The sequence below is a fragment of the Sinocyclocheilus anshuiensis genome, unplaced genomic scaffold (genome assembly GCF_001515605.1).
Source record: "Sinocyclocheilus anshuiensis isolate Anshui unplaced genomic scaffold, SAMN03320099.WGS_v1.1 scaffold379, whole genome shotgun sequence".
NCBI lineage: Eukaryota > Metazoa > Chordata > Actinopteri > Cypriniformes > Cyprinidae > Sinocyclocheilus > Sinocyclocheilus anshuiensis.
Window position 1 is genome coordinate 242,111 of NW_015552574.1, and position 13,106 is coordinate 255,216.

A 13,106-nucleotide genomic window follows, 5' to 3' on the forward strand; every position below is an offset into this window, starting at 1 on the left:
CTTTTACAAAGTCTTGATTTTGTTTTGGTGGTGTACTAGAACAAGCTCTCATACTAGGTTGTTCGAAAAACACATTATTTTTCACATATTTTACATTATTACAACAACTCTCTCCCCAGTCTGGCATGAACGGCTCGAATAGTTCCTGTATCAAATGAAGGGCCGCCTACTGAAATACGAAATGTGTTGTGATTGGTTAGCTGGGCCAGAGTGTGTTGTGATTGGCAGCACTCGGCGCCTGGTCAGGAAATGACACGCTCCTTACCATAGCCGCCTGCGAGCTTCATTGCGTCAAAATCAAATCAATTTGAGCGCAATTTAAACCCGGATGATTGTAACCACTCTAACCACTCTATTTTCTGTTAAATAAAATATCTCCTTTTGAACTGGACTTTGAGCTTTGTAACTTTGCAGATCTTTTTTATGCTCAAACAGCAACAAATTACAGACTAACTAAAGTTGAAAAAGTGAAAAAGCATAATAGGACCCCTTTAAGCAGCACAAAGCCTCGCAGTTTGACAAGTTGTTTAAGTTGGTCAGTTCTTAAGGTTTTAGAAGGGTTTTGGACACATTTCAGCTAGACCGCTAGATTATCAGACTGGGGGACTCGCTAAACCTTGGCTGTGCAAACTAGTAAATTTAGGCCTGGTTTAAGCTGTTTTTTTCCCCCAAGTTCTTGAGTACTTGGACATGACAGTAATCATGACAACCCTACTAAAACCAGCTTAAACCAGTCTAACATCTCCCAGTTTGGCCAAATTGGTTATGGTTTTGGAGAGTTTTTCTTTTTTATTCAGTTGGTCAGGGTGGAGGACTAGCTAAACCTTAGCTGGTTGAAGCTGGTCTAGCTGATCTCCCATCCTCACTGAAAAGTGTCTAAAACCATCAGAACTATCCAGTCAAACCGGCTGGGAGACCAGGGATGATTTAACCTGGGTTTTATTGACAGGGAACACAATTTAGTATGAATTGTGTCTTATTCACCAGCTGCAATTTTTAGTTTACCCATCTGCTATTTGTGCTGGTATTGTGCTGCGCCGTGTGTATTTCAATTAAGTCATTAAGTCAGGTGTAAACAGGACCTAATGCGAATGCAGACACAAATGCCACACCATGACAAAGCTTGGCAGATTGCAGGCGAGACTTGTGCTGATGCAAGAGGAATTTAAAAACCCCCAACTCCCAAAACTGTACACTTGAATGAGGTTAGATTGCACTGGTTCCCAGTGGGTCCACCGGCCTAACTGGAAATAAATTGTATGTGTGTGTATGTGTTTGCGTAAAAAAAAAAAAAAGGGAGAAAAGATGGTAAGAAGGAGGGCTGTTTTTAAGAGAAACAGAAACATCCCCCAGACAGAATACTCTGGAAGTAGAAATCACTCTTTTTCTTTTCCCCACTTTCCTCCCGCCTTGAAGGGGGGAGTCCTCCGCTTGTGCCAGCTAACAGACTAATCATGCAGCTTGCCAAGAAGGAGTGTTTGCTCATTTCTTTCCCCTCCCTAGCCATTTTCAGACAGCTAATGCAGAAAACTGAAGGCTTTCATTGTAGACTCAATTGGGGGGATTGAGAGGCCATTTAGCTGCTCAAATTCTTGGCTGAAGCTTGGTGCCGTTTATTGGGGTTGGTAGCGGCTGCTTTTGAGGAAACTGAGTTTTTGCAGAAAACACGGGCACACATTTGCATGCAAGCATGTAAGCGCATGCACAACTTAAAACGGTACACAAGGCACGTCCCTGCTGAAAAGACCAACGTGTTTTGAATGCAAGAGTTCATTGGTCAGTAAGGATTCATTTGTCAACAAGAAAGACCATGTTGGCAAATCTAGGGCAACCGTTATGTTTTTTTTTAGAAACCATGTTTTCCAATGTGATCATATTTTGAGAATTTCTTAGTCGCAGTGCAAAGAAAACTTATTGTAGCAGACCTAATAAAACAAAAGCAACGAACAGAAGACTTAAGTAGCCGAATATCCAGTGGCTAGTGCTTGTTTGCCAATGTCTGCTTTGTAGTTGTACATCACGTTATAAAATCAATATTCATGAATCAAGATATTAAATATTAATATCAGATCATTCCTTCAGCATGGCTATACTGGTTCATCATGTAGAACAGCACCAAACAAGCACTGAAAGGACGTTCCGGCTGGTCTTTCAAAAAGGACATTGAGCGAAAGCGTGAAATGAATTTCTGAATCCAAAGATTAGCTCATTCAGTGCTGATTGTAGACTGTGGCACTTCACTGCATCCATTCATGATTTTGCCTATTTGGATCATCAGATTTGTGTCTGTAACTACCAGATTTTCAAATTAGTGCTCAGTTGAACAGGATTGTAATGGTATATTCTTAAAGGTGCAATAGGAGATTGTCTTCAGAAACATTTTTTGTTATGCTGGTTGAAAGTCTCTTCACATCCCGATAGCAATCATTAAGTTAAGTGGTCTGAATGTATTTATCTGTATTTATATATTCTGTGGAAGGTGTAGGACCAAGAAATGTTCGTCCAATCAAAATGCTCGTTCTGAGCATGTCCTACTGCACCTTTAAAGGTGAAGAGTGTAATTATAAAAATTGTTCGTAAGTGCTACTCTTTAGGGAAATCGACCTGCGAATTTCTTATCACCTAGTTCTTTATATAATATATCCAACTTTATTCGCATACATACAGCATACTCACGAAAGGCAATATACATTACACTTAAAACATTGATGTAGAAACTTGGAAATTGCTAGTAAGTTTCACAATTATTTTACAAAGAAATGGTAAGTTACAAATTGAAATTTTAAAGTGGAAACACTGAAATAGTATTTTCTTGTAAAACCCACTTTAATTATCTTTATTTATAACTCCAAAAAATAATTTTTACAGTGTATATAGCATATCTCAACTGCTTGATTGCATTGTCACAAAATTCTATTATCGCCCAGCTCTGATCTGCTAATGTGACAAAGGCATGACGGTATTGAGATATTATAAACATTAATATCATGATTTTCTGTAAAGCTGCTTTGAAACAATCTGTACTTGTGAAAAGCGCTTTATGAATAAATTTGAATTTGACATTTGAATCGTTCTTCTAGTTGACTTTGCATATATATCAAACAAATGACACACTTCATCTTTAAATAATTACATTTGGTTCCTCCGGTCTTGAATATGTGCTGGCGTACTCAAATCTCTCATACTTTTCCTATCATATCAAGCAGTTATAGGGGTCTTACCTATCGCGTCTTAAGCCTTGCGGTGTGAAAACAGTGTCTGAAACTCTGCATGTGAGATAAGGTGAGAGAAAGGCCTCAGTCGACTGACACCTGGTTGAAGCTTATCACCCACGACTTAGCAAGAGAAAATCGAGACAAAGACAGAGGCAACGAGAGGGCGAGGAGATATCGCCCTGCTAACATTAAGTGAAATGTCAGAAAAGTGGGCTGCCAAGATTACCTGGCTCTTAGCCCACCCTGTCCATCATTAGGACTCATTACAGATGCTCCGAAACCTCAGAGCGCACTGTGGAAACACGAGGGCTCGCCAGCTTTGCTTTGATCAATTGCGGAAGAGAAATAAGGCTTTCACTGGGTCTTGCTTTTGGCTGCCTTGTTGACCCAGCCGGATTCTAATGATTTAATGATTTACTGGGCTTTCCTTGAATAAGCAATGAGCAAATGATTCATGTGGAACGTTTCATGAACATTATTAGCCATTTGGAACACTGAAAGATTTAATTATGTATTCTCTTAATGAAAATGTTTTGCCTTAAAAAATCCTTATTTCTTCTCAAACAACGATAAATTGAATATCAAAGCTGTTTTGCGCCGTTTCTGATGCATCGCTTGTGCAATCTACACTAGAAGCGGGCAGCTCGGAGCGCTTTAAAGATGTATCAAGCGATGCATCTCTGTGTCTGAATCAATGGAGGCTTACTTAAAAGCAGCATTTTTACTGAGCCGCTCCTTCATCATTCTCTCACAGGAATTTTGTACACATGTCAGAGTTCAGAATCTGCCAGGCCGCATATATACCGATACTTTAACGTTCAAAAACAGAAAGCCAGATGGAGCCGGCTGCGTGTTTTTTTTTTTTTCCATAAACATTTAGTTTTCAGGCTCTCATTACTCCCCTCGATTTTCTTTGCGAAAGTAGTCTTCGTTCTGAGTGGATTATGAGGAGCAGGCTGTCTGAAATGGGACAATGGCACATTTTTCACGAATTTCGCACTGATGTTGACACCGATGTGATGGCAGATGCAATGAACTGTTGAAAAATCATTACAGGATCCTTTTACAGCTTAGCTGTGGTTAGCCTGGCTTAGCTGAGCGATTTCTACCGCTTCCACAATCCTGTTATCTGTCATTATTCGTCATTACCTGAAACTTCCCTCTAATAAACTTATGCTCTGCATAAAGGGCTAGACTATAAATGGATCTCTGTGTTCCAGGCTTCTCATCATATTCAATATATATCTTTATTTAAAGGGGTGTTTTTTCCCCCTCAAACAGAGGAGCTATCATTTTCAATCATAGAGCCAGATGGATTCAAAATGTTTAATGCAATAAGTAAAATATAGGAATTCTAGTTAAAGGGACAGTTGAAAATTCTATTTATTCACCCTCAAGTTGTTCCAAACCTATATGAATTTCTTTCTTCTGTTGAACACAAAAGAAGATATTTTGAAGAATGGTGGGAACCAATGCTGGTCCCCATTGACTTCCATAGAGAGAAAAAATACTAGCAAAGTCAATGGGGAACAAAAACAGTTTGTTTGGAAGAAAGAAATTCATACAGGTTTGAATGAACGGTGAAATAATGCTAACAAAATTTTCATTTTTGAAAATGTTATGAGCTATTCTTTTAATAATCAAGACCAACACAAAAATGAAATTGAATGATTTCCAGTTATACACACCAATATAACAATAAACAAAGCAATATTTTAGCTTATTTATAGTTACATACTCTACATATTAAACTGTGACATGGAAAAAGTATGTCATGAATGAACGATATGCAACCATTTTCATTTATTAGAATATAAATGCTATATACCAGTATAAAAACACAGCAATATTTATCTATGTATATTCTTACTAAAATATTTTAATGAAAAAATTATCATGCAGAGACTATAAACATGTCTGAGTGACGCCGCAGACAAAACATTGAATCAGAGTTTTGATTTGATCCACTGATAGCAGCAAGACGTCATGAAAATAAATGGAAAAAAATGCCTGTGCGCAAATATGTATGTGTTTATACATATGTATATATAATGTAGTATATAAAGTAGCTTATGGATGTACTATGTCTGTGTGTATGTATATATGTGTGTGTGTGTGTGTGTGTGTGTATGTATATACACGTGTGTATATGTGTGTGTGTGTGTGTGTGTGATATGCCAATGTTCGATTTCTCACCCAGCTCTATTTGCACATGATGACATTTTTGGAAATCTCATGTTCACGACCCAAGACCTGGCGAGGTTGCGAGGTTTTTTCTTTTTATCCTGATGTTGTAATCCACTCAGCCATGCTTACACCGGGTCTTTGATGTACAGTGCACATGGTGACTTTAGCAGGACAAAAGAAATCAAGATAGGCACCCTGGGATTATTGCCTGCCACAGATCGAAACTGAGAAACGTGCATGTCAGAAATACCATCCTCCTCCAGAGAAGCTCTTAACGCCCCGCTCTTTAAGCCATCAACGAGCGTGTGTGTGTGTGTGTGTTTTCTAGCACGGAAACGAGTGTCTCAGGCAATAGGGTTATTAGGCTCTGCTCAAAGCCCAATTATACATCAAAATCTGTTGGATTTAGCACTTTCTAACAGGCGCTGCACATCGCCCAGTCATGTAAGCACTCGATTTTGCATCTCAAAACCCGGGTCTTTTTGTGTTTTTCAAGTAATTACCTTGGTGGAAGTGCACTCTTTGGTCAGTCAGCCCTTTGGACGCTTTCCTACATCACTTTTGGCAGCACAGCAGGAGAGGTTGGTGTAAGGCTGTAAGCTGAACGTATGCGCCATGAGCTCTCCAATAAATCAATACCGGACGTGTGAGACAGCGGAAGGGAGGGGCCACCGCAGGACACAGCTGAGATTTGAGCCTATCCTTTACAGTCAAAGGAAATGCGATCTGTCTGTGTTCGCTCTATCCATCATACATCTCCTTCTGCACTGCCAAAAACCTGTGTATTTTAGCAGAAATAAATTAGAATATAATGATCGCACTCACACGGTGCATGTGCGGATCACTTTTGATTGTGTACACTGTTGTTGTGTGATTGATTGCTTCTATAGCAGTCGTAGTTCTACCTGGGGTGGTAGTTGTGTTATTTTATAAATCGGAACCATTTATAGATGAGTGAAAAGCGGCCGGCTGTGTGGCGGCGTGATGTGGAGCTCTGCTAGCAATCAGAGTGCCGAGTGGTCTCTATCTACAAACTATAGCTTGGGAAAAACATGAATAATGGCATAAATTACAACCCTGAATGCCGTAATTATAGTTAGTGCCTTCTTGTGCTTTGGGAAAGGTGCCATTTTGTTGAGTTGAAAATAGTTGGAATTTATCAATTCTACCAGGAAATTGATGACGCGATGTATAGAGAACTTTCTACGTATGCAAATACAGTTGTGTTCTGTAAGTAGAAAGTACATTCATGTATAAAGTATGTATCTATTCATATGAAAGGCTAAATAGGAAAAACTTATATAAAACCAGAATGTACAGTTGTAAAGATACAAATCTTAATATATAAATGTAAATAAGTACTGTATATATAGTTTATATATAGTTAATTTTTATATATATAAATAATAATATAATATATAAATTTAAATCACGAGTATGCAGTTGTAATTGATAATATATAAATGTAAATTTAAATATATAGATATAAGTCTGAATATATAGATACAGGACTGAATATATAAATGTTAATCATGAATGTGTATATATAAAGTAAAATCTGATTATATAGCTATGTTTGGATATATAGAAGTTACTCTGAAAAATATAGTTTGAATATAAAAATTGTGAATATATAGTTATTGTTATAATTCTGACTATATAATTGTAAATCGCAATGCATATTTATAAATCTTGAGAATGAGTTATAATTCTGTATGTAATGTGTATATATAAGCAACATCTTCAAATCAATAGTTCTCCATTGTTTTGAATTAGATTTATTTGCAGTGCTTCATGGGATTGTAGTTCTTTCCCTCATTAAAGCCGTTAAGTACACAGCTTTGTCTTTTTATCCCATTTTCAAATACTTTTTAGCTTCAAATCAAAATTGGAAATGTTATCATTCACCTTATAGCTAGTTGGTTTGGTTCATGCCTTATAACGGTTTTAAGCCTTTTTTTTTTTTTTTTCAAAAATCCCTATGGAAAAAATTAATGGAAAAAAAATACTTGGCACTAATGCGCTCTATATAGGCTTTGTGTTTTAATAAACTCTCTCAGAAGTTATAATTTCTCACATTATTATCCTAAGTATGTGCTCTACCAAGCAACCGATTCCAGCTATGCATGTATGCAGGAAAATTGAAACGTCGCACGGTTTTGTAGCATGCCATTAACAGAGTGTGGCAGAATAATAATGCGTTGTAGTTATGGCACTCAAGGAGCGTAGCGGACACGTTAAAGGTCACGAGGTCTGAAGAGGTGCTTTGTCCGCGATCCCATCAACATTCTTAGACCATAATGACCTTTAACAGCTTCCACAACCCTCTAAGGTTCACTCTCAATGTGGGTTGTAGGAACTCAACGTTTTTCAATAACACTCATAAAGAGTTGTGCTAGTAAATTCGGCGACTTAATGTTTTATTAGCCCCGAAGTGGATCAATAGCGCGAGACTTCCCTGCTGGCCAAGTGCCATCATTTGGATAACAATATCTTAAATTTACCCAAAAAAGGTTAAGCCCCCTCACACTACGGCCACTTAAAGATGCAGGATCGTTAAAATTGAAAAAAGTCTTAAAGGGTTACTCCACCCCAAAATGAAAATTTTGTCATTAATCGCTTACCCCCATGTCGTTCCCAACCCGTAAAAGCTTCGTTCGTCTTCGGAACACAATTTAAGATATTTTGGATGAAAACCGGGAGGATTGTGACTGTCCCATTGACTGCCTAGTAAATTACACTGTCAAGGCCCAGAAAAGTATGAAAGACGTCGTCAGAGTAGTCCATCTGCCATCAGTGGTTCAATCTGAATTTAATGAAGTGACGAGAACACTTTTTCTGTGCAAAGAAAACAAAAACAACGACTTTATTCAACATGGTGCTATGCTGACGTAGAGGAGACGAATTGTTGAATAAAGTTGTTGTTTTTGTTTTCTTTGCACGGAAAAAGTGTTCTCGTCGCTTCATTAAATTCAGATTGAACAGATTTACTTGGCAGTCAATGGGACAGTCACAAGCCTCCCGGTTTTCATCCAAAATATCTTAAATTGTGTTCCGAAGACGAACGAAGTTTTTACAGGTTTGGAACGACATGGGGGTAAGTGATTAATGACAAAATTTTCATTTTGGGGTGGAGTAACCCTTTAAGAGTGCAGCTCCATTTTTTTACTTGAGAACAAGAGCGGTCAAAATGTAACAAGCTATTTGTTCGGTCGCGCTCAGAATCACGATGAAGCGCTGCCGTATCTCTCCTCAACCCACCTTTGTCTTTTGTCTCTCAGTCTCAGAGCTAGATGTCGACCATGGGGTTCACAGATACTGTCTGCCAGGCCGATGAATAATGGATCCTGAGCTGTGGCATCTGGCAGAGATAGCGCCAGGAGAGTGAGGTTAAGAGAGATTGGGGATGTTAGCCGGTTGTGTAGTCGTGTGTATGTGTGCGTCTCAGTCCCACATGCGAGCCTGTTTTCAGTAGCAGCAGGGCTTGAAGAGACTTTAATGACAGTGGAATGAGAGGCACAGCGAAATGGAATAGGGTATCCTAATAAAGAGCTCTTTTAGCACCTCTATATCTCCCGGGACTGGGATAAAACAAACCAGCGGAGGAGCAAACGAACAGGAAAAAAAGTGTGTGGGAGAGGGAGCGATCGTATGCTCGTTATGTTGCAGGAATATTAAGTCGTATCCAAATTGTGTGGGAAGGAATTTAATGTACTTGTACATGTTCGCACATATAGTTTCATCAGTAGCCCACTCTTCTTTTTGTCTTGTATGAAACGTTTCTCAGTAGTTCAGAAGCCCGTAGCGTGAAAACGAGCAAAGCAGAGACGTTTTTTTGTTTGTTTTGTTTTTTAAAAAAGCTTCTTGACTTGTTTCTAGTAGCCTGAATCCATAATGACTGAAATTGTCATGGTAACGGGGGAAATTGCAGGAGGTGGAATTGGTCATTGCTTGACCGAGAGTGAGGCATAAGTTTAGAGGAGTGTGCATGCTATTTGGCCTTTGAATTAAACAACCTACAAAGCTTCAGCTTATTTCAGTAGCACTGTTTGCTAAGGTTAAGGTCACTGTTACTCTAACCCTAATTTATATTCAGACCAACAGCGTGCTTGCAAATTTTATACAACAATAAAAAAGAAATGAACATTAAGTAACACATTTTAGAAACAATATTGATAGTTCTTTCGTTGATCCGCTAACAAAAAAAGTTTAAAGCGCATTGTTAGCAACACACAGTAGTGGCATTTCTAAATTTAGCATTTTTGAACAAATCGCTTGAGTAAATAATTCAATGACTCACTCGTATAGCGATTCACTTGTTTGTTTCCTAAATGAATCAGTGTTTTGACATAATTGATTAAGTGAATGATTCACTGAATCACTCAAAAAGACTAGTAAAACTCTTAACACTTAAATCAATGTATCATACAGAAAGAGTCTTTGAAAAGTAATTAAAAAAAAAAGTAATAGAAATGTCTAAAGTAAGTGTGGACCTAACAGAACATTTAATGCATTCTTTTTTTTTTATTAAAAGAATCTTATGAGACGGCTAAAAGCACACCCTGTTTATTTTCTTTATTTTGCAAAAGCACAATGTTTTGTTGATATTGTGAGTGTACACAAATAAAAGTAGACCCTTTACAGATTTAAATGCTGTATTACTCTTATATGTACGATCAAGTATGAAGGAGCATTTTAGTTCTTTTCGCGGTCATCATTCAAATCTGCAAAAAGTTCCGCTGGCAGAACTGTCGACCCCAGGAGGTTAAATAAATATTAAAAACAATTTCTGTTATGATTCAAACATTAACTCATGAGATTGTGAGTCTTTTTGAGTGAAAGAAACAACTCAAACTTTTTTGCACAGTTAGAGCTACTGTATGGCCATGATATGATTTATCAAATTGTGCGTCTTGAGGAAATTGTGCTATTGTATTTCAAAGCAATTTAAGAGACCACTTAGTGATACCTTGGCACCTACAACACCTTTACATTGTAGGAACGAGTTTTGCACTGACAAGCACCACTCTGAGCTGGGTGTATTTTTAATCCATTTAACTTCTTACAAAACCTCAAACTCGTGCACTTTTCCATAATTCTGTCGCTTTGCATATTTATAAGGTTAGCTGTAGGACCAGCGTTTTATAATATATTGACCTCTTTAATAAAGTAATGTAACCAAAATCAATGCAGTGGACTTGCAAAGAACTATTACTGTGCTTTAAGTTGCACAGACAGTCTCGGTCAGAAAACCTTTGATTAAATCAGACTGTATATATAATTACTTTTCTTGACTTCACCACCACTATATATGTATATGAATATAGACATCACTTCCTGTGCACGCTGCCTCAGCAGCACATTCCATGCAGGCTCTGTGCAGCATGAAATAGGGCTAATCCTACCTGAAGCAGGTGTTCCTTTAGTGTTTGTGACTTGGACACGTTCCCAGGAATTTGGTGGGAATGCGCAAGCTGACCAATTAGCTGTTAGCTGGAGTGCCGCGTTCCCAGTGTAACTTACACTTCTTCCTCTTTGCATGACCATACTGTGACATAATCTTTACATCCCTTCTCCATCTGTGTGTTTCTCTTTTTAACTCTCCACTTGTGTAGTGTAATTCATCTGGTCAGCTCCCGAGCGTAGAAAGAACGGACGTTTGTGTTGTTTTCTCGAACCGAGACCCGAGAGCAGATCCGGCAAACTTGGCTCACACCATAGGACTTGTAGCTGGGAACTGGGGGCAGCCAAAAACCATTACTCAGTCTAAACTGAACCAAATCGTTCACCACCACCACCACCTATGGTGAAGAATAGCTACCACCACCAGGCAGAAACTTCCTCATTTGTGCCCCTCCCCTCCTCTGCAGAGTCGACTGAAGACCCTTCCAGCGCTGGCGTGGTGGCCGGAGCCATTCTGGGAAGCTTCTTGGCACTCGTTTTGGTCAGTGCGTTGGTCGCCGTGTTAGTGATGCGAAGTCGCCGCCATCAGCATGGATATTCGGGCGACAGCGAGCAGGGCGCTTATGGCAACAAAACCCGTCTTTTTGGAGGCAAGAAGGCTAGCAAGAATGGCGCTGGAGCCAACAACAACGGGCCGATCTACATGTACCGCGAAAGCGACCCGGGCACCCTGACGGAGAAATGCAATGAGTTCCCGCGCATGACCGGAAGCACACCAACCGCCCATGACATCCTGCTGAGCGGCGAGATGAATGAGGCCGAGCGCAGGAAGTTTGACGCTCTGAACGACAGCCTGGAGGATGAAGAAGAGGACGAAAGGTATGATCGTTTCAGCGGACTGCCGCCCAGCTACCAAGTCCACCGGCACGAAGACGAGTGCGCACCTTACCTGGACGACGACATGGAGTCCCAGCGAGACGGGTCCATCATCTCCCGGACAGCCATTTATGTCTAGAGGAAGCAGATAATACACCTGACTGATATTTACTTGACCTTTTAAAACAAAAACACAGAAACTTGCCATCTGAGGAGTGGAAGCATAACGGTTAAAGTCGTTTACATCTGTAGACAAAAGCACTCATTATCAAACTGAAAACACTAATTAATGCTACTCCTCTCACGATGTGTACTTTTAACGCATAATACTGACTAAAAATAAGAGTTATTTGGTTGTTGTGTAACTGTAACTTCTTGTTAACGCCCATTCTAGCCAGAATCCATCTTTTGTGGTTGATTCACTCCCATGAGCACAATACTCAAGTTGGCTCTTTGAAGTGAAAAGAAAGCCTTGTGATTAACCATACAGGATTGTCAATGCTACGTCGCACGAGTGGCTCAGCAAGCTGTGACCTAGAAGCTAAGGCCGCTCTCTCCAGGTTGCAAACGGCAGGCTTCGTTTATCAAATCCCGCGAATGTCGTCTTCGAGAACAGCTGGATGTTTTGTTAGCGAAACAGAAAATAGGCAACGCAATGCTCGCTCCAGCATCTGGGTCATTCATCTGTGGCACCGATCAACTCCAGCTGTGAACGCTTTTAACTTTCCCCCACTATTTTTTAGCTCTCGTTTATTAATCGGATGTCTTGTTACGCTAAAGGAATTTTCTGAATGACTCGAGGGGTTCTAGGCAGAGGCGTAATAGTGTTTTTGTTTTTTACTCTCCTGTCAACCTCTGCAGAACGGCTTGTTCCGGGCCATGTTTAATTCAGAAGAGTGTTGTGCATTAGCCGCGTGTGTTTTTGGCTGATGCATGTTTTTCCCAACCCCTGATTAATCCAGTTATATGAAAACCATAGAACGCAACATCTAAAAACTGCAGACAGGAGCACGACTAGCTTCAGCACAAATCCTTCCAGGAGGAAATAGGCTTGGAGTCTATACTGCAACTTCACTAAAACAGATTAAGTAGATTAATGCACATCGTAGATTGGCGGCAAAGGCTGGGCCTTGAGAGAAACGCAACTGATGTGCCTTTGAGTGTGGGATTATGTGGACGGCGGAGCGCTTGACGGACCTCAGCGGGGAGCGTTAAGCCAGGCGGCATATGCTGCCCGGTTCAATGGGGTCCACGGTGTTGAAACGCTGCCAGCTGTGAAAAAAGGTCAAGGGGCGAAGCGCTCTCACCGTATGTTTGGCAGCGAGATTAGGCCACTCGCTTTACCGAGTCCCTCTAGAGCCGGTCAGCGGTTTGTTTTGAAGCCTTGCGCATAAGCCGACCTTTTTTTTTTTTTTTTTTTTTTTT

The 13,106-nt window shown here is 39.8% G+C and overlaps 1 protein-coding gene across 2 annotated transcripts in view; it reads left to right on the forward strand.

The window, feature by feature from the left end:
* Window positions 1-13,106, forward strand: part of LOC107665153 (nectin-2-like) — a 163,788-nt gene that overhangs the window by 79,215 nt on the left and 71,467 nt on the right. Inside the window, exon 7 of one of the 2 annotated variants that reach the window (XM_016455920.1) lies at window positions 11,273-13,089. The exons of the other annotated variant lie outside the window; for it this stretch is intronic. Within the exon in view, the coding sequence (XP_016311406.1) occupies window positions 11,273-11,820 (548 nt within the window). The 3' untranslated portion in view covers window positions 11,821-13,089. Of the gene's footprint in view, window positions 1-11,272; window positions 13,090-13,106 lie in introns of those variants that run through there. 2 annotated transcript variants of the gene reach the window in all.